Source organism: Oryx dammah, unplaced genomic scaffold, assembly GCF_014754425.2.
Source record: "Oryx dammah isolate SB20612 unplaced genomic scaffold, SCBI_Odam_1.1 HiC_scaffold_14, whole genome shotgun sequence".
NCBI classification, from domain to species: Eukaryota; Metazoa; Chordata; class Mammalia; order Artiodactyla; family Bovidae; genus Oryx; species Oryx dammah.
This window is the reverse complement of record NW_024070198.1, coordinates 44,599,723-44,621,982: the sequence shown is the minus strand read 5'-3', so window position 1 is coordinate 44,621,982 and position 22,260 is coordinate 44,599,723. Positions and strand designations below refer to the sequence as shown.

General features: G+C 47.1%; 1 protein-coding gene across 2 annotated transcripts in view; it reads left to right on the top strand.

Moving 5' to 3' along the window:
- CUNH10orf90 (chromosome unknown C10orf90 homolog) overlaps positions 1-22,260 on the top strand; it is a 245,640-nt gene that overhangs the window by 145,737 nt on the left and 77,643 nt on the right. For both annotated transcript variants that reach the window (XM_040254436.1, XM_040254435.1), the window contains exon 3: positions 17,138-17,229. In XM_040254436.1, the coding sequence (XP_040110370.1) occupies positions 17,138-17,229 (92 nt within the window). The remainder of the gene's footprint in view (positions 1-17,137; positions 17,230-22,260) is intronic.

Sequence of the window (22,260 nt, the reverse complement as noted above, 5' to 3'; positions counted from 1 at the left end):
GACAGCAGCTCAGCTCCACTAGACGGGGCTGTGGCTAGAAGATAACTTGACTGACAGTCAGTGATCTGGAGTCCTGGCCTTGACTGAGCAAGTTTGATTCAGCCACTTCCCAGCCAGGAGCTTCTCTGCCAAACCCTGCCCTGCTCTGAGCCTCTGCTTCCTCTTGTTGTAAGGTGGCAGGTGAGGACAAACCTAGACCCATAAGGGGACAGTTTCCCTTGTTCTTGCTTAAGTTTGTGATTTGTTACAGCGGGAGGGACTTTCAGGGAAAACAGAGTGCTAGGATCTTTCTCCCATTCAACAACAGCAACTCAAAAGTCACAGCTGATGAGAATAGCCAGCTGGTTCTAACCGTCCAGCACAGCGGATGAGCTGCTGGAGAATTCTGTAGAGAGGCCGCTTTGACTTTGCAGGTAGGAAGGCAGGATGATGGCAGTAGGCATGAGCATCTCTGAGCCTGGGTTTTTCCTTGGATGCTGGGTTTGCTGATCTGATCCGGTGGCCGCATCTCTTCCCATATCCACGATGTACAGTGTGGTTCTTACAATGAGAAATTTACGACTTGGAGCTTTCAGACACCGCACCAATTTCATTTGTCCAGCTCATGGCAGAACCTGTAATCACCTCTGTGGGCTCCAGACAGGCTCTGACCAAGGTAGCCGAGAGGAGGAGACATAAGAAACCCCACTGCCCAGCAAACAAGAACCGCGTCGCTCCTTGTGATGGAGAGGAAGTCCAGGCTGACGTCTTGTGAAAATATTTCTGTGGCTTGTTTACGGAATGAACCCCTAGCACACAGCTTCTCCTGCTCTCTCTGGAGCGTGTGGCTTTGCAGCTGGGCCAGATGTGGCTCCGGGTTCTTTCTCAGGAGGTTCCAACGACATCCCGTTTTTCCTTCTTTGTGTATCAGTTGTCATCTAGCCCTGGACTAAAGTTGCACAGTCCACCCCTGCTCATCCTGCAGAAAGCTGCCTGGGTAACAAGCCCAGTGATCAGGGCCCCACAGCAGCCTGGGTTTCAACCAGGGGAAGCTGGCAGAGGGGCAGAACCGGTCCCTTCTGAAATCAAACCACTGCATGATGTTCGGTGCCAGGCAGTGATGACCGTGCTTCAGTGAGCCTGATGCTCCTTGAAGAAGAGAGGGTGTCACGAAGCCACATTCAAGTTTATGGAAGAAGCAAGTCCGTGGCAATGCTGCTCACACACTCCGTCCCTCAAACCTCCTCAGCACCTCTCGGCCCGGCCATCGTGGACAAGACCCCTGGCAGAACCAGATGGTGTCCTGAGGCCGCCCAGGCCCCTGCACATTCCTCATGTCACAGACGGGAGGCAAGGCCTGGAGATGCGCTGACCGGCTCAAGTCACCGCAGAACGTCAGCTGGGACCCGAGCCCAGGGTCTCAGCTGTTTGTCTGGACTCTGCCTGCTGAACTGCGCTGTGCTGGGGCAAAAGAAAGGAGGAAGAATCCTCCTCTTTCTACCTCTCCCACAGCTCCTTCTTGTTGCCCAACCCCAAGCCCTCTGCTTAGGTGAGGCTGTGTGTCCTTGAGAAGCCCAGCAGACCCCTCGCCCCCCTGCCCTCCTCCCAGCTCATGGACTCAGAAGCAGGTAGGGGATGGTGGTGGTGTAGTGATGGCACTTTCTGTCCCTTTCAGGTTGGAGCCCAAGTTGAGCTTGTCTGGGTTAGGTTACATGACAGAGACCACCTGTGTTTAACCACTTCCCAGTGTTAATGGCTTAAAGTGAGACCCACTCCGTCTCCCCTGCCCCCTCCCCCTGCACAAGGGTAGGAAGGTCGGAAAGTGAAGTTGCTCAGTCATGCCCGACTCTTTGCGACCCCATGGACTGTAGCCTACCAGGCTTCTCCATCCATGGGATTTTCCAGGCAAGAGTACTGGAGTGGGTTGCCTTTTCCTTCTCCAGGGGATCTTCCCCACCCAGGGATTGAACATTGCAGGTCTCCCACATTGCAGACAGACGCTTTACCCTCTGAGCCACCAGGGAAGGTAGGAAGATGACTACTAAACTCATCTATCCAAGTGACTAGCTCTTTGCCCTTCCTGCCCATCGCAAAAGCTCTCTAATGTTTTCTAAGAACAAATGAGGTAATAAAACCAAGGCAGGACCGCAGAATGAAAGGCAGAAGACAGTCTGGGGAAAGAACCGGAAGCAGGGTGTGGGAGCGGTGTCTGTTCACAGCAGCAGCATTCCAGTAGCCTAAAGGGGTAAGCAACCCAGGGGTCCACTGACAGAGGAACAGATGCCCACACAGGTATGGGCCATCCATACAATGGAGTACCATTCACTGTTTAAAAGGGAGGCGATTCTGACACGTGGGACAACACGGATGAACTTTGAAGACATCGGGTCGGGTAAAATAAGGCAGTCACAACAGGACAGTCCCTGGATAGCTCCACGCACATGAGGTCCCTGTGATAGTCAAACTTATGGATGGAATGGCAGTGGTCCCGGGCTGGGGGAGGGGCAAATGGTTATGGTTGAAGGTGGACAGAGTTCTGGTTCGGGGTGATGGAAGAGTTCTCTGGATGGATGAGGGTGATGGTTGCCCAATATGGTGTAGATGGATGTGCTTACTGCCACAGAACTGGACACTTAAAAATGGCTAGGATGGTAGATTTAATGTTGTGTGTGTGTGTGTGTGTGTGTGTGTGTGTTTTACCACAATTAAGGGGGGCGGAAAGCCCTTAAGGGGAAATCCACCTTGCACTGAAAAAGGTCTTGTTACGCATCTTATTCCTTTTTCAGACTCTGCGGTCTCTAAAGATGAGGACTGCTGTGCTCTGCTCATCTTTAAAGCTCTCCTGTGCTCAGCCCAGCATCTCAGTCAGGTCTTCAAAGACATCAGATACCCAGTAACTGTTGACTGAACTGGGGTCGTGGCACGATCCCACCAAGGCCGACTCGCCAGCTGAGCCTCAGGGGCTCAGAGGCTGGTGCATGCGCACAAGCATCTTTGGGGGGACAGTCCTCCAGGCAGTGGTCTTACCTGGCCCTCCAGAGGAGACCCCGCTCTCACCGCACAAAACGCTGACCCTGGAGCCAAGCCCGGACACCAAGGGCAGAGGCCTGGTTCCTCCAGTTCCAGGTGTCTTGGAAATCAGCTAGAGCCAGCTGCTGCTGCTGCTGCTGCTAAGTCACTTCAGTCATGTCCGACTCTGTGCAACCCCATAGACGGCAGCCCACCAGGCTCCCCCGTGCCTGGGATTCTCCAGGCAAGAACACTGGAGTGTGTTGCCATTTCCTTCTCCAACTCGGGAAAGTGAAAAATGAAAGGGAAGTAGCTCAGTAGCTAGAGCCAGAGTAGCTACAAAATTAGTGGGCAGGTTTCTACTCATTATTGAACAAGTCTGTGTTATGCTCCATCATTTTCTGGGAGAGATGAAAATTATATAGAACCGTGGCTAACAACACTTTCCATTTTTTGATGGGGGGCTGTTGTTGCCAGGCAGGGTGCTGGGCTGGTGAAAACCTTTCTTTTCATGGTTCCCCAACCTTCAGTTTGCCTCTTTAACTGAGGAGCAAACAGCCTTAGAATGTGGGAGGGCCAGGTGTCACCTAGCCCTGACATCTAAAGCCAGCATGTTCTGTCCCCTTTCTCAAGCTTCATGAAAGAGGTTACCAGATCCTACAGATTAGGCCCCATTTCTACCTTTTCTGTGTGTACAATGATCATTCATATTGCAAACTCTCAGCTTCAGGCTTATTGGATTGGGTGATGCTTGGCAGATGACACTACCCTTATGGCAGAAAGTGAAGAGGAATTAAAGCCTCGATGAAAGTGAAAGTGGAGAGTGAAAAAGTTGGCTTAAAGCTCAACATTCAGAAAACTAGGATCATGGCATCCGGTCCCATCACTTCATGGGAAATAGATGGGGAAACAGTGGAAACAGTGTCAGACTTTTATTTTTTGGGCTCCAAAATGACTGCAGATGGTGATTGCAGCCATGAAATTAAAAGACGCTTACTCCTTGGAAGAAAAGTTATGACCAACCTAGATAGCATGTTTAAAAGCAGAGACATTACTTTGCCAACAAAGGTCCATCTAGTCAAGGCTATGGTTTTTCCTGTGGTCATGTATGGATGTGAGAGTTGGACTGTGAAGAAAGCTGAGTGCCAAAGAATTGATGCTTTTGAGCTGTGGTTTTGGAGAAGACTCTTGAGAGTCCCTTGGACTGCAAGGAGATCCAACCAGTCCATTCTGAAGGCGATCAGCCCTGGGATTTCTTTGGAAGGAATGATGCTAAAGCTGAAACTCCAGTACTTTGGCCACGTCATGAGAAGAGTTGACTCACTGGAAAAGACTCTGATGCTGGGAGGGATTGGGGGCAGGAGGAGAAGGGGACAACAGAGGATGAGATGGCTGGATGGCATCACTGACTCGATGGACATGAGTTTGAGTGAACTCCAGGAGTTGGTGATGGACAGGGAGGCCTGGTGTACTGTGATTCATGGGGTCGCAAAGAGTCGGATGCAACTGAACTGAATTGAACTGATGCTTGGCAGGTTACTTCAAGGAGGTGCAACTTTCTCATCTGTAAAATGGGGGTGATAACTATGCCTTCCTCCAAAGGTCATTCTGAGTGTTAAAGGAGATGACCTTTGTATCCAATATCTGTCTTGCCTTGATCGCACAATAAATTTCAGCCTTTATGATGTAATAGTGACATTGAAATTAAAAGACCCTTGCTTCTTGGAAGGAAAGCTTTGGAAAACCTAGACAGTGAATTAAAAAGCAGAGACATCACTTTGCTGACAAAGGTCTATCTAGTCAAAGCTATGGTTTTTCCAGCAGTCACGTATGGATGTGAGAGTTGGACCACCGAGAAGGTGGAGCACCGAAGAATCGATGCTTTTGAATTGCGGTGCTGGATAATACTCGAGAGGCCCTTGGACAGCAGGGAGATCAAACCAGTCAATCCTAAAGGAAATCAGTCCTGAATATTCATTGGAAAGATTGATACTGAAGCTGAAGCTCCAATACTTTGCCACCTGGTGTGAAGAACTGATTCATTAGAAAATACCCTGATGCTGGGAAAGATTGAAGGCAAAAGGAGAAGAAGGTGGCAGAGAATCAGATTGTTGGATGGCATCACCGACTCAATAGGCATGAGTTTGAGCAAACTCTGGCATACTGCAGTCCATGGAGTCGCAAAGAGTCAGACATGACTTAGTGACTGAACAACTTTGAGTGACATTGACCTTACTCAAAGTACCTTGGGGTTGTCCAGTGAATTTTACACTGTGCTGGTGTTTATGAACCAACTTACAAAGGTGCTGTCCATTTATCTAATGACCCATACTAACAGTGCCTTATCCCAGAGTATAAAACCGCTCTCTGTATGAAGCAGTGTATTTCATTTGAAAGGCAATGAGTTATGCAATTTATCATGTTCCCTTCTTTGGCCTTGGCTGTTGCAAACGCACCCTTAGTTTGTGGTTCTTCTGTGCCAGGGTCATCTTTAGCCCAGGCTTTATGGTCCGATGAGTTCTCCAGTTCATTACTTGTGTCTTTGATCAGTTTTGCTGGCTTTTTATCTGTGTTGTTAATTATAGGCCACCTCAAATGTGATTGAGTATAAATTATAAAACAATATTCATTATAATTTAGTGTCAAAGGTGCTTTGTTAAATTGTTGGAATTGATCATTCCTGTAATAGTTTGCATGGTACACAGACTGCCCTGTTGCCCAATTTTCTAGATAAACCACTTTGCAAAAATTGGTAACACGTATTACAAGTAGGGTAAACAAATGAACATTGTGATGCTATCTGAATGTATTTTAATAGTGAGGGAGCATATCCACAGTAAAAAATGCTGCCTGGCAAGAGAACCAGCATCATCCAAACAAGGTAAAAAAATAAAAAAGCAATGAGAAGTTGAGGGGAAACGTGTATCTGAATGTAGGCAGTAGATAAAATTGTTCTTTGTCTCACAGCTAACAGTGCTCTGCAGAAAACTTAATGGTTGCACAAACTTTTTTTTTTTTAACTTGTCAACAAAGCCTCAGATATAAACATCAAAGTGATGATTGCTATTCCTTCTCAGGAGAAATAGCACAGGGTGGACTCCTCACCCACTCCCTGGTTACCATGGAAACATTCTGGTGACTTCATCACAGGTAGAGTGTTTGGAGGTTCTTCAGCCCACCACGGAAGGTGGGAGGGAGCCTGACTCATTCCGAAAGGAGCTAGAGATGTGAACTGTGGCTGATTTTTCTTCTCTTTAGCCCAGTGCGTCTTTGCCATTAACAGAGCTTTGAATCTAAGTAAAATGCCTTTGAAACATCAGTGGAATGTGATCAAGCTGTCTGAGGAAGGTATGTTCTGACTTCCTCCCTTAAACATAATGCCGATCAAAATGCACAATGATTTATTCATTCAGTCAACAATTGGTGGAGGTTTTCGGTTGGCAGGCACTGAGCTGGGCATGGGAGGGAAGGTGATGATGAGCTGCCCTCTGAAGGCCTCCATCAACTTGAGGGGACAGACCCACACCCAGACGATTACAGGGCAGTGTAGTGAGAACGCACGGAGATGGCGGCCTGTCGGGGGCACCGTGCTGGGTTAGATTGTGCCTCTCCAAAGTTGTGCTCAAGCCCTAACCTGTGAACGGACCGGATTTGGAAATGAGATCTTTGCAGATGTAGTCAGGATGAGGTCATACTGGGTTCAGGTGAGCCTTCCATCCAGTGACTGGGGCCATTGTAATACGAGAGAGTTTGGAGACATAGAGACAAAAGGAGGATGGCCACACGAGGATGAAGGCAGATGAATGACGCTGCCACAAGCCGAGGAATGCCAGGGGCTGCCAGCAGCTGCCGGAAGCAAGGAGCGGCAAGGAAGGATGCTTCTTGCATCCTTTTGGGGAACGTGGCCCTGCCAGCAGCTTGGCATCAGACGTCTGGCCTCCAGGATGAGACAATAAACTCCTGCTGTTGCTACTCTCCTGTTGTGCTCATTTGTTGTGACAGCTCTAGGAAAGGAACACAGGCAGCTGCATGGATGGGAAGGCGTGCATGGTGGGGGCAGACCTCGGAGCCCTGCTGAGCAGCGGTGACCCTAAGCTGTGCAGAGGGTGAGGGGTTAGCCCCCTGGGAGAGCTGGGCAGGAGGCCGCTGAGGCCACGGCCACACAGACATCAAAGCAGCCACGTCCAGGAAGGAGAAGGGGCTCATTTTAAGGATTTCTATCTTGGACTCTTATTTTTAATTAAAAAAAAAATTTTTTTTTGAAACTTGGAGAGATCTTATTAGCTACATCATGGAAATAATAGAATTTTTTTAACTTCAAAATCTTTGGATTATTTACTTTTTAGAATTTATTTTATAGAAGTATAGTTGATTTAGAATGTTGTGCTAACTTCTGCTGCACACCAAAATGGTTCAGTTTCACATGTACATGCACTCTTTCCCTTTATGATTGATCACAGGATATTGAATATAGTTCCGTGTGCTATACAGTGGGACCATGTTGTTTTCTATCCATTCTCTATATACTAGCTTGTATCTGCTAATCCCAAACTCCCGATCCATTGCTTTCGCACTCTCCCCGCTGGCAACCACAAGTGTGTTCTTTATGTCTGTGAGTCTGTTTCTGTTTGAAGATAAATTCATTTGCATCATATTTTAAATTAAGGGATACCTTATGATATTTGTCTTCCTCTGCCTGACTTCTCTCAGTATGACAATCTCTAGGTCCGTCCATGCTGGTGCAAATGGCACTCTTTCTCTCTTTTTTATGGCTGAGTAATATTTCACTGTATATATGCACCACATCTTGACCCATTTGTCAGTCAGTGGGCATCTAGGGTGTCCATGTCTTGGCTGCTGTGGGTCGTGCTGCTGTGAACACAGGGGCGCGTGCATCTTGGATGATAGTCCTGTCTGGATATAGGGCCACACCGTGGTCCCCTTGAGCCCCAGCACCGCCTGCACATGAGCTCAGTTTCTTAAGTATATATTTCCCAGGTTCTGTTCTGGGGGGAAATGTGTCCTTTTTATTGGAGTTCTCAAAGGAGTGCGTGACCTTCACAAGGTCACAAACTGACAACATCAAGGGGATTTGAGAGAACCTGATGGGAGACGAGGCTGGAAGGGTCGCCCCTTGATTGTGACCTTGCCGAGACCAGGCAGCTCAGGCAAGATTAAGCTGATGGGATGAGGCAGAGCGTCTTTCATGAGATAAATCAGGACTTGACTTGTAACTGGACGTTGGAGGTGGGTGTGGAAGTGGAACCCTGGTTTCCATTGTGGGGGATGGGAGGATGGTGGCCACGTGCTGAGAAAATGGACCTGGGGAGTGAGGAGGAGGAAAGGAAGGGGGAGGGAGGGAGATGGAGGGGCAGGCGGGGAGGAGATGTCAGTGGCGGCCGCTCAAGAGAAGCTGGCTGATCTCCTTTTGGAAAAGCTGTTTGTGCGTGCGTGTGTGTGTGTGTGTGTTTAATCTACTGACAAGTATCTTTATTTAAAAAAGTATTTATTTATTTGAGGGAGTCTGGTCTCAGTTGTGGCATTTGGGGTCCTCCTTACAAAATGTGAGGTATTTCCCTGTGGCATCTGGACGCCAGCACACAAGGGCTCAGTAACGGAAGTGTGCGAGCTGTTTCTTTGCAGCGTGTAGTGTCCTAGTTTCCTGCACCTCCTGCACAGGAAGGCAGATTCCTAACCCCCGGCCCCCCAGGAAAGTCCCCCCAGATGAAGCCTGTGGAGACTTGGAGGTCCCTGCTTCTAACGGCTAGTGGCCACAGCTGGGCTCTGGGTCCTGCCTCAGCAGTGGTCTGAGACTCGGCAGGAGAACCCAGAAGGGAGGGTGTCAAGGAGAGAACGCAAAAGAAAGGAAGACACGGTAGCCGAGAGGGAGGAAGATGGTGAGAAGACCCCAGAAGTCAACCACGGGAACGTGGTCCAGAGGCAGTGGGTGGTTAACAGCGTCAAACCTCCCAGAGGTGACGGCTTTAATTCAGGGCTGAGAAGTCTTTATTCAGGTCTTTAATTCTGCTTGAGAAACATCTACTGAAAAGATTCAGACGCAGTCATGTTGAAGTCAAGTGAAAATTCCTCACCTGCTATCAGACTGGAAACGAGGGAAGGCATTTACAGTCTACCAGGTGGGAATGCGGACGTCCTGTCTGGGTCCCTAATACACACGATAGAGACGTGAAAACAAGCGAGCTCTCTGAACCAGCGGAAGCCTGGGGTTCATCATTTACGCACGACGTTGATGGATGGATTCATTAGGCAGTGCATGAAGTGGCTTGTCGGCTATTTCTGCACAGACAGCTCAAGACGGGCTGGGTGCCCCGTGGGAACGGTATGCAGCTCCGTACCCATAGCCCAGGCTTTGCCCAGCATGCTGTGTGCGGTCTCCTGATTTGCAGGACTCCCTCTCACACCATCCCTGCAGATACTTCCACCTTCCTCTTTTACCTCTGCGTGGGCTGCACCACCTTCTCCCGACCCAGTGCCCCTTTTGCCTAAGTTCACCCCGCCCCACTCCTTCCCCAGGTCCCGGGCTGCTGGGGCTCTCCCGGCCAGCTGTGACTTCCTCTTCGAGTCGTGGGAGGGGCAGCATCTCACCACCTTTGCCGCCCCACCCTAGGGCCCCCATCACCCTGAGGAAGGCTTAAACTCCCAGCCAGGTGGAACCTATCCCTGAAGCACGCTTTCCTCCACGGAGGAAGTTAGATTCCAGGAGAGTCTGGTTCAAGGCCTCGTGGTGTGTTCAGTTTCATGTTGCTGTGACTCTCAGCCTCCAGGGAGGCCTCTGTGGCTTTGGAGGAAGGACTCAGGCTGCTGGAGGTGGAATCCTGTTCCATCTTTCCAACGATCATGGGAGAGAAGCCCTCATCTGACTTGCCTGTGCCATGACCCCTCCCCAGGCAGAGGACACTGGGCACCAGACTCAACCCATTCCTTAACCAGCAATGCCTGGGTTAAGGGCTCCCTTCATAGCTCAGTCAGTAAAGAAACTGCCTGCAATGCAGGAGACCTGGGAATAGTTCCTGGGTTGGGAAGATCTCCTGGAGAAGGGAATGGTAACCCATTCCAGTATGCTTGCCTGGAGAGTACCAGGCACAGAGAAACCTGGCGGGCTACAGTCTATGGGGTTGCAAGAGTCGACAGGACTGAGCGACTAAACTGGTTAAAAGTAGAGACTTTAGGTAAAGAAGATCCTGATCCAAATCCGTCTCTGACACTAACCATCTGGGCAATTGAGGTCATTTTGGGCAACTTCCTTACATTGTCAATCTGACTTCCCCCTGGGGAATGAGTTTTAGTTTGTTTCAAAGTAACCGCACGCTGCCATCATTGATGGCTTCGTTCTAATTAAAGACATTGAGAAAAAGTCCGATTGCCATCCCCTAGGTGTGTTCTCCAAAAGCTGTGGGATGACTGAGTCAGAAGAGCTCTGGCTCCATTCTAGGGCCTCAAGTCACCATCTGTGCAGGCGCTTGATGGTCTAGGACCCACAGTGCCCTTGGGGTGGAACAGCGTGAAGTGAACCAGAAGGCTCCGTCAGGCCCAGGAGGTGCACTCCGCCCCCCTCCCCCGGAGTTTCCGGATCAGTGGGTCTGCAGGTCAGGAGGCGGTGCCTGACACTGTGGATTTCTGAGGTCACCCCGTGATGCTGGGGCTGCAGGTCTGGGGACCCACACTGAGTGCCCCCGCACTTGGTCAGCACAGTGAGATGCCAGCATGTTGAGTTTCCAAGAAGCAGAGCCTGGGGTGGGAATTGAGGGGTGCGAGGGGGAGGGTGCCCTTGAGGACAGAACCCAGAGAGAGTGAGAGAGGCCTGATGGGGAAGCTGCGGGGGGGTGACGGATGGGCCCCGGGGGCAGGCTGGCCCTCGGGTTATGCTCTAGAGCAAAGCGCAGCATTGCCCTGGCTGTTGTACCCCTCTGAGTCCCCACCAGCTGTGGGCCAAGGTTGAGGAAGCCTTCTGTCGAGGATGGTTCTCAGAGAAGAGCAAAGCTGTGAGCCTCTGACAGCCGCCTCCCTGCAGTTGGGGGCAGCCAGGCAGTGGGGTGGCAACAGGGTCAGCTCCACATTCTAGTTACTCAGCACTCTAGTTACTAGCACTTGGACCCAGGCTGCCTGACTCCAAGTGCCCAGAGTCCGCCCTCTGCCAGTGTCCCTTTCACCAAGATGGTCTCCGGCTGCAGAGTGAGACTGACCTGCTGGCCCGCAGACAGCCAGCTGCCCTGTGAAAACTCTGAGACAGGCCAGCTACAGGGCAAGAAGCAGACGGGCTGGCCCTTCCTGCCCAGGCAGCAGTACCTCCTCCAGAGACTTAGGCCGGGTGCCATGGGTCCTGGGTTCTGCAGATATCTGTTTTGGAAACCCGGATCCCAGCGGCTGGAAAATGCCCAAACTCCCTTCAGCCTTGTTCTTGGTAGCCTGCCTCAAGTGTCCACCGGCTTTGCCTTAGTCAGAGATGGCAGGGTGGGGCCCCCCTGTGCAGGGGGGACTTTCTCAGTAATGATAGCAACGTGGTCAAGTGCTAAGGGACAGGGAACGTGTCCCCATGTGCCAGGAACTCTGCTCAGTTCTTGGTATTTGTCATCACTTATTCCTTGTAACTTCCTTGACTTCCCTGGTGGCTCAGATGGTAAAGCGTCTGCCTGCAATACGGGAGACCCAGGTTCGATCCCTGGGTTGGGAAGATCTCCTGGAGAAGGAAATGGCACCCCACTCCAGTATTCCTGCCTGGAGAATCCCAGAGATGGAGGAGCCTGGTAGGCTACAGTCCATGGGGTCGAAAAGAGTCGGACACGACTGAGTGACTTCATTTCACTTCACTTCACTTCACTCTTTGTAACACCCTAGGAGACAAGTCTTGTGTTTCCTCTGACACGTGGGGAAGTAGGATTGACAATTTAAGAAAATTGCCCCAAATGACCTCAATTTCCCAAATGGTTAGTGTCAGAGACAGAGTTGGATCAGGGTCTTTCTTTACCGAAGTCTCTACTTTTAACCAATCTGGTGGTTTGGTCACTCAGTTGTGTCCGACTCTTGGGACCCCATAGACTGTGGCCCGATAAGCTTGTCTGTACATGGAATTCTCCCGGCAAGAGTACTGGAGGGGGTTGCCATTCCCTTCTCCAGTGGAGGGGATCTTCCAGACCCAGGAATCGAACCCAGCTCTCCTGCATTGCAGGCAGATTCTTTACCGATTGAGCTATGAGGGAAGCCCAGCCTAGGAAACTCTCTTACGGCTTTTGGGTCATTAATTGATCAGGCTCAATAAATGGATGCATGGCTGTAGTCACACCTCAATTTTACTCAAAAACAGGCTCATAATTCTAAGTTACAGCTTTGCCATTTGTGTGGATTCCCACAAACATTTTTTAAAAAATTTAAATGTTGTAATCATGGGGTTCATAAGACTTTAATTCCTTCCTTTCAGTTAAAGTTACATTTTAAGAACTTTCCCATAGAGTCATCATTTTAAAGACCCTACATTCCAGCCAATACATCTACCTCAGTCTCCTCAACTAGGCTGTGATGGGTATAATAATGGTCTCACAAACTATGTCCACATCCTCTTGCCTAGAACCTGTGAATAGTCACTTTTAAGTGACTCAGTGGGAAAGAATCCACCTGCCAAGCAGGAGATGCAGGTTCAGTCCCTAGGTCGGGAAAACCCCTTGTAGAAGGAAATGACAACCCACTCTAGTATTCTTACCTGGGAAATCCCAAGGACGGAGAAGCCTGGTGGGCTTCAGCCCATGGGATCGCAAAAGAGTTGGACACAACTTAGCAAGTTAAAAAAAAAAAAAGGCAAAGGTGCTCTGCAGGTGGGATTAAGAACCCACCTAAGAAGAGAAGAGTGTCCTGTTTTATCTAGGTGGACCAGTCTAATCAGAAGGATCCTTATAAGAAGGAATAGGAGGATCACAGAGATGCAATAATGTAAACAGAGTTTGAAGTGATGAGGGACCATGAGCCAAGGAATGTGGCAGTCTCTACAAGCTGGCTGGAAGGCAAGGAAAGGCAAGGAAAAACAGGGTCTCCCCTAGACCCTCCCACATAAGTGCAGCCTTGGCAATATCTTGATTTTAGCCCAGGGAGACTCGTATTGGACTCAGATATCCAACTGTAGATAATAAATCTGTGTTGTTTAAGCCACTAAGTTTATGGCATTGGTTGCAGCAGCAAGAAGACACGCACATGCAGACCCTGCTTGTCTGGTCTTGGCAGCCCCCCTCCTCCCTGCCAGAGACGCCGCTTCTCCATAGCTAATGTTTGTTTGTCGTTGCTCAGTCACTCAGTCGTGTCCAACCCTTTGCAACCCCATGGAATGCAGCACTCCAGGTTTCCCTGTCCTTCACCATTTCCTGGAGCTTGCTCAAACTCACGTCCATCGAGTCGGTGATGCCATCCAGCCATCTCATCCTCTGTTGTCTCCTTCACTTCCTGCCTACAATCTTTCTCAGCATCAGGGTCTTTTCTAATGAGTCAGCTCTTTGCATCAGGTGGCCAAAAAACTGGAGCTTCAGCTTCAGCACCAGTCCTTCCAATGAATATTCAGGACTGATTTCCTTTAGGATTGACTGGTTCGATCTCCCTGCAGTCCAAGGGACTCTCAAGAGTCTTCTCCAACACCACAGTTCAGAGGCAACAATTCTTTGGTGCTCAGCTTTCTTTATGGTCCAACTCTCACATCCATACATGACTACTGGAAAAACCATAGCTTTGAGTAGACAGATCTTTGTTGGCAAAGTAATGTCTCTGCTTTTTAATATGCTGTCTAGGTTTGTTGTAGCTTTCTTCCAAGGAGCAAGTGTCTTTTAATTTCATGGCTGCAGTCACCATCTGCAGTGTTTTTGGAGCCCCAGAAAATAAAGTCTGTCACTGTTTCCACTGTTTCCCCATCTCTTTGCCATGAAGTGATATTCATTGCATGTTGTTATATTTTGAGCATTGTGCTATTTAGGTCACTTCACCTTTTTTCAGGAACTCTGTGAAGTAAGCCCCACTATGTCCACTTCATAGCAAGGAGATAAGGGATGTGGAATCACTTGCCCAAAGTCACACACATAGTTAGAAATCCTGGGACTTTGTGGTATGATTCCGGTGACCACTGATATCTTGGTGATAGGGACCATCTGGGTCTGGGTGGGAGAGGAGCAACTGCTGTGGACCTGCTCATTAATGATCATAACCAGGGTTATTTACTGAGCATTAACCACAAAGTTATGACCAACCTCAGTTCAGTTCAGTTCAGTCACTCAGTCGTGTCCGACTCTTTGCGACCCTATGATTTGCAGCACGCCAGGCCTCCCCATCCATCACCAACTCCTGGCGTTCACTTAGACTCACATCCATCGAGTCAGTGATGCCATCCAGCCATCTCATCCTCCATCGTCCCCTTCTCCTCCTGCCCCCAATCCTTCCAGCATCAGAGTCTTTTCCAATGAGTCAACTCTTCGCATGAGGTGGGCAAAGTACTGGAGTTTCAGCTTCAGCATCATTCCTTCCAAAGAAATCCCAGGGCTGATCTTCAGAATGGACTGGTTGGATCTTCTTGTAGTCCAAGGGACTCTCAAGAGTCTTCTCCAACACCACACCTCAAAAGCATCAGTTCTTCGGTGCTCAGCTTTCTTCACAGTCCAACTCCCACATCCATACATGACCACTGGAAAAACCATAGCCTTGACTAGACGGACCTTTGTTGGCAAAGTAATGTCTCTGCTTTTTAATATGCTATCTACACTTTGCCAACTGGGATTTCTTTGGAAGGAATGATGCTATAGCTGAAGCTCCAATACTTTGGCCACCTCATGTGAAGAGTTGACTCATTGGAAAAGACTCGGATGCTGGGAGGGATTGGGGGCAAGAGGAGAAGGGGACGACAGAGGATGAGATGGCTGGATGGCATCACTGACTCGATGGACGTGAGTCTGAGTGAACTCCGGGAATTGGTGATGGACACGGAGGCCTGGTGTGCTGCAGTTCATGGGGTCACAAACAGTCAGACACGACTGAGCAACTGAACTGAACTGAACTGAACTGAACTGAACCCCACATCCCACCCCTGGTAACATACAGAACCTGTAGTGCACAGATCACAAGGCTGGGAAGGAGGTGTTATTACCTGCATTTTAGGGATGAAGACGCTCATCCATAATGTGGAGGGAGGGCAAGCACCTCCCCTATGCAGGTGAGCTTGGGGCCAAGCTGGAATGCAGACCAGGCTGGTGTGGCCCAGGCCTGTGCTGACTGCAGAGTTCTTAAACACAGAGCAGGGCCAGGAGATTTCCATCTTCATCAGCTTTACTGTCAGTTCGTCATGATGCATCGACTCTGCCCAGAAATCCATGACATCTTTCGCGTCTTATATTTGTGCTTCACGGGAAGTAATCGTGCACATCATGTTGGATGAACATCTCTGTCACTCAGTACCAGGCTCAGATGGGGACACAGCCACACGTCCGGGTGGATCTGATGGGGGCTCTGTTATTACTGAGGATGGGACGAGACGTGGATACGTTTTAGATGGGTCACTGGTGGCCCTTGAAATTGCCATATCCTGATGCTTTTGCAAATCTGCCAAACTTGAAAATGCCATAGCATATTATTTCCCCCATAAGATGCTTGAAATTTTATCTAAATTCTTTAATAAACCCTTCTTACGGACTTCCCTGGTGGCTCAGATGGTAAAGTGTCTTATCTACAATGCAGGAGACCCGGGTTTGATCCCTGGGTTGGGAAGATCCCCTGGAGAAGGAAATCGCAATCCATTCCACTACTATTGCCTGGAAAATCCCATGGACAGAGGAGCCTGGTAGGTTACAGTCCGTGGGGTCGCAAAGAGTTGGACACGACTGAGCGACTTCACTTCACTTCACTTCACTTCTTATGAACTGATAAAGATGCTAAGTTAGAGAGCTGCTTTTTTAGATCTCTTCTTTCTCGTCATCAGCACCAGCAGCTGGGAAAGCATTCTTTGCAGCCTTTTGGAAAATCACTCTCCTTGGAATAGCTGTATTGTGAAGGCAACGCTGTAACCCAGGACTGTGTTGCAGTGAAGGCTGATCACTACCCACCTTCTTGGGCTTGACTCACATTCCTGCTTTGGCAGCAGGACACCAGGCAGACGTCCTGATACTGCAGGCTTACATTGCAAAGTGCGACTTCCTTCTCCTTAGCTTTCCATGAGGGGTGCAGGGCAGGTTGGGTGGATGAGGAAATTCCATAGAGCGATTCCATAGACTCATCCATAGTTTCCAAGCTGGTGGATGGTGGAGCCAGGACCCAAGCCCAGGTTCTACAATTATTGGCTCCTGCTGTGAGCACGTAGACCTGAAGACTGTCTTGGCTGCTGCTGTGGCTGGTGTTTATGTGGAGGGTGGTCCATGGTGTCGCATTTTTTCCTCACAATGTCATCACAAAATAATCCTCAGATATTCCAAAGCAGCTTCTGTATCAGTGTTTGAGTCACTCACAGCTCCTTCCAGAATGATTGTGTTAAGAGGTTGGATGAAAGTTGATCTTGCAGTTCAGGCTTTCTTAACTCCAGGGATGTTGAGAAATCCATAGACGTGATTCTCTCTTCTGCTGGGTGCAAACTCAGAGCATGGGTGAGTGTGTGAAGGCTAAACTTGTTCACTTATTAATATTACCAAGTCTGGGAACATAAAGCAACAGTGTGGAAGAAGGCATCTTGCAGCCAGATAAAGTGAACGACAGTGAACTCAGAGCCTCCACGGAGCGGGTGGAGTGGATGAGGGGAACAGACAGGGTTTTTGTCATGGGTCCGAGTAGCCTAGGTTCACTATTGGTTCATATAATACTTGCGTGCTAAGTCGCTTCAACCATTTCCGACTCTTTGCGACCCCGTGGATTGCAGTCCACCAGGGTCCTCGGTCCATGGGATTCTCCAGGCAAGAATACTGGAGTGGATTGCCGTGCCCTCCTCCAGAGGATTGTCCCTGACCCAGAGATCGAACCCGTGTCTCTTAGTCCCCGGCATCGTCGGGCAGATTCTTCACCACTAGTGCCACCTGGGAAGCCTGTAATACTTGAGCAGGTGACATTAAATTTTATAGTAAAGTTATATACTCCACTTTATCCTTTTGTATACTAAAAAGTAGCAATATTATTTCCTTTTGCCTAGGATTACAGGACAGCCAGTACAGTCCCCACGATCAAACTGCCCTTAAAAATCTCCAGTATGATGCTCCAGAGAAGAGATCTGACTTCACTGAGGTAATATATGTTTCTAACTCCTAGAGCAGGCAGCAAAATGCAGCGAACTGTAAAACGTGATCACTGGCCTACTTGTAATGTGTTTGCATTTTATTTTGTTTAGTCATAAGTGGGATCAACGCAGCAGAAAATCTAACCATCATGACTAAGACTTTATGTTAAAGTATGCAGTGTGTATTCATTCATCCTTTTATAATCTTGACCAATAATTTGTAGATTTGCAGTATCAAAGGAGAGTATGGTGATCAAATCTCAACTTTAAACCAAAATTAATCTGCTGGAGAGGACGGATGATGCCATATGGCATTTTGAAGGTGGAGAAGAGGTAATTTGAAATCTAACAAGCTAGCACAGGTTGTTATGACTGCAAAAAATGTCAGCGGTCTCACACAGGGAAGGAAATTAGAGGTCATAGTCACAAAATGAAATGTTTCTGATGCTAGACAATAAAGAACTCTTGTGTACACAGTGGTAATGTTGACAGCATATCACACGCCAGGCTCTGTCTAACTGACTCTTTTCACCTAACCACAATCCCAGGAAGGAGAGACCATTGGCTTTCCATGTCCATGGATTCTTCATCTATCTGTGGGTTCACCAAACTGTAGATCAGAGCTATTTGGAAAAAGAAACCCAGAAAATTCTAAAAAGCAAAACTTGAACATGCCAGTTTATATATCGATATAACATTTACACTGTACTGCAGGCTAGAAATGATCTCGAGATGATTTAAAGTAAACAGGAGGATGTGCATAGGTTGCATTGCAAACACTCTGAAATTTACACAAGGGACTTGCGCATCCTTGGATTCTGGTATCTGAGGAGGTAGGGTCCTGGAACCAACCCCCGCTGGATTCTGAGGGACAACTGTATTGTTATTATACCTATTTTGCAGATGATAAAATGAAAGCTTCAGTAGCTCCAGTAGTTGACTTGCCCCAAATCTCACAGCTCATAAGCTGTCTGGCTCCAAAGCTTTTGTTCTGATCTTGCTCGACAGGGCTGGTGTAGAGAAAGTGTCATTCCAGTGAATGGATCTTGAACTATGGACTTTCCTGCCTGAGAGGATTGTCCGAAGTGTTACAGTTTACAAGGCATCTCTTGTCGTTTACAAATGATAATTCTGCTGCCAACTTTTGTAATTATGAGAGAGAGTGGAATTATAAGAATTGATCCCTCATAGCATTAATGTAGCCAAGGTAAAAAATAATTTTGCACCCTAAATACTCATCTTAGGTATTATCCTTTAATTTAACTTTGTGTTTAATAAAGTTCAACATTTCCTCAGAGATCCCAGGCTGAAATCTCACACAATGGTTGAAGGCCACTATTCTGGGTCCTGAGATTTAGTCGTCAATATTTAAAGCCATTTCTATGTGGTACACAGAGCTCCCTGAGATGTGCAGGCGTGTAACTAGAATTAATGTGCTCCCTGAAAGCAGGAACAAGAACCCCGGGTGGCAGGGAGGGAAATGAGTTGGAGGAGCCATGGGCCACTGAGAACCACCCCTGGGAGGAGATGTCCATTAAGAAGTGGAGGATAATGTGGAGGTCAGCTACTGCTTTTTTAACAAGAAAGATACCACCTGAAGATCTTCCCCACCTGTTTTTCACATTGAGCTAGTAGATTTCAGCATTTTTCTGGTTGATATTAAAATTAATCAGTTTGGTCATTCACGATACAGATCTTTGGACCCATGTGGCTGGATCTCAATAATACACACACATACACACACACACACACACACACACACACACACACACACTCATATACTCACACTTGGTCATCATCTATAACTGGGCTAACTCTCAGAGACCACACCTTCTAAACATCTACTTTGCGATGATCCGGATCCTCTGCTTTGATCATGACAGTAGTGTGACTTTCAAATTTCCCTCCTAACTTGGAGCTCTTAAGGCTTGTCCCTCAGTGGGTGTTATAAGGATGCTCTAAGATGATGAAACACTCCAAACAGGTGCCCTTCCTTTGTAACCGCCATAAATCTCTGCCTCTCCACCAGAGCCTCCGAAAGATTGATCACTTTTCCTTTCAAATTCATCGAAGCCATAGAAATGATATGCAGGCACTTCTCCAGCCAAGTGATTGCTTAAAAGGAATGAATTATGGAACCGAGTTTTCTTTAAAAAATTTTTTTTTAATTTTCCTGATAGCAAAAGTAATGGCAATTTCATATAGACACTTAGGAAAGTGTAGGAATATATAAATAATATATAAATATATATAAATAATATAATAATATATAAATATATAAATACTTATGTATTTATTTCCCTTATTTTTCTCATGCATTTTAAAGCATGCAACTGTAATGTATATCAACATCTATAGTGTTCTTGTATTACGTAACATTCTATCACAGGCAACTTCCCATATCATTTGAATTCTTTGTAATCCTTAGTTTTAATTTCTACAGAATATGAGGCAGTCGTGCGTGCCATGATTGACTTACCCAATCCGCTTTGAAAAAACATTTAGATTCTTGCCAGATTTTCACTGTCATATATTACACTGCATTGAATCCTCTGGATTCTAGTGAATGTGCGGAAAGATAAGAGCTGCAGGCTGGAGAGGGAGAAAACCTCCAATTTTTCCATTTTGTCTTAAAACCATCTTTCCTTATTGTTACACGCCAGAGGAACATTTGAAAATACTCTTACACTTAGGATGAGATGCCGCTGGGTTGGCAGATGACCTAGAGAAGATGATTTTAGGTCCCCCAAGCAGGAGTGAGCCCGCTTGCAGCTGATGCAAAGGCAACTATGCAGTCTATCTGTTGAGAGGTGGCAACCGAGGCTCCACTGGCAAATGAAGTTGTAGTTTGCAGAGCAGCTATGGAAAAGGAAAGGACTGTCTCATGGAGCCTAATACAGATTTCAAAGATATAGATTGGATTTGATGCTGATCCAAATTCATCTGGAGAAAATAAGTTGCTACAGGAATAGAAGCACCCTTACTCCTGTGGTTCAGGATCTGATCTTCCTGCTCACCTGCTGTTTTATCTCTCTCATCCTTCAATTTATGAAATGGAGCCTTTCTTAGTAATATGCCTTAAGGCATAAATATAAAGTTAAAAACAATCAATAAAATGCATAAAACTATGAAAGTCATTATCGAATCTATAGAATCTATAGAATCAGCACTATAGAATCATGTTTGAAACATTTAAAAGAAATTGATATCTTAAAGCAGCATTTATGAACAAGAGAGTGTTGTATGGGATGGTCAGGAAAGGGATGATTTACTACCAAAAGCCATTTGACCTCTCTCTGACCTTGAATGTTCCACTTTACATATGAGATTATTTTCTTCCTCTCCAATCAACTCTTACATCAGTTAATTTTATATTAGATAAAAGACATCTTGTTTCAAAGCCATGTTCAGTTAACCAAGGACAGATGGAATGACACCTTGAAACAGCTTAATTGGGAAAGATATTTGATGTAAAAGATGTGATTACTTTTAAAGAAAGTTTGTCCTGTTTGAAAAGCGCTAGCTGGATAGGCATACCAAGTGGCCCATATGTCTCCTCTCTTTCTTGGTTTCCCAACCCAGAAGAGAGCAGGACGTGATGTGATGTAGTGGAGTCTGTTATGGACTCAACTGTGCCCCCCTGCCAAATTTATATGCGGAAGTCCTCACTCCTAGAACCTCTCAGAGTGTGTGTTTAGAGCAGGGTCTTTAAGGAGACGATTCAGGCTCAGTGAGGCTGTTAGGGAGGATGGACCATCATCTAATATGACTGGTGTCCTTGTAGGGAGAGTTTAGGACATAGACACACACAGAAGGAAGGAACTCTGAAGATACCCGGAGAAGGCTCAGAGCTGCTTCCACCTTGATCTTGAACTTCTAGGTTCCAGCTGCTGCTGCTAGGTCACTTCAGTCGTGTCCAACTCTTTGCAACCCCATGGACTGTAGCCCACCAGGCTTCTCTGTCCATGGGATTCTCCAGGCAAGAGTCGTACCCAGTGGAGTGGGTTGCCACGCCCTCATCCAGGGGATCTTCCTGACCCAGGGATCAAACCTGCATCTCTTAAGTCTCCTGCATTGGCAGGCGGGCTCTTTACCATTACTGCCACCTAAGGAGCCCTCTAGAGCTGTGAGAAAACAAAGTTTCTGTTGTGTAAGCCACACAGACTGTGGGACTTTGTTAGAGGAGGCCTAGGAAACTGAGACTGATTTTTAGGAGTGTAGATCTTATCTTCAGTTATTTACTAGATCTCAGTGAGAAAATAGGATTTCATAAATGAAACTGCCCATACAATTGTGATGTAGATTGAAGGGCAAAGAATACAATGTTTCCTTTTTAATTTCTCTGTTTATTGGTTGGGGCTTTTGTCAAAACTGAATATAAACACCTGAAAGAAATTCAGTAGACTTTAATCTAATAATCCCTGGCCTGGCAGTTTGATGACCTGCTTGATGTGCCCTCCAGTCTGTTAATTCTATGAAGCCAGGAAGCTCCCTCTGGAGCCTGGCACATAGTAGGTGCTCAGCAAATAGTGGAGGAGCGAATAAATACAGTAAGTCCCCTACCTACGAAAAAGTTCCATTCCAAGAGCATGTTCATGAATCCAGTCTGTTCGGAAGTCCATCAAAGTTAACCTCGGTACCCAACTAACACAATCTGTCTAGTACTGTACTGTAATATGTTTATCATATGTTTTCACACAAATAGTGTATACATAAAAACAAACAGAAAATTAAAAAAAAACATTTTTAATCTTATAGCATCTTGAAAAATACAGCAGTATAGTACAACAGCTGGCATACAGGGGCTGGAAACATGTTAAAGTTCATATGTAGGGAACTTACTGTAAATGTTTTGACTATGACTCTATGTTATGAATAACAGAATTTGCATTTGAAATAATTACATTGATTCTACAGTCATATTAACAAAATTTCAATGTACTGGGTATGTAATGGGTTGTTTTCATTGATGCAACTCAACCTCAAATGCATTCATTATAAATTCCAGTAAAACATGCACAGTTTTGATATAAATACCC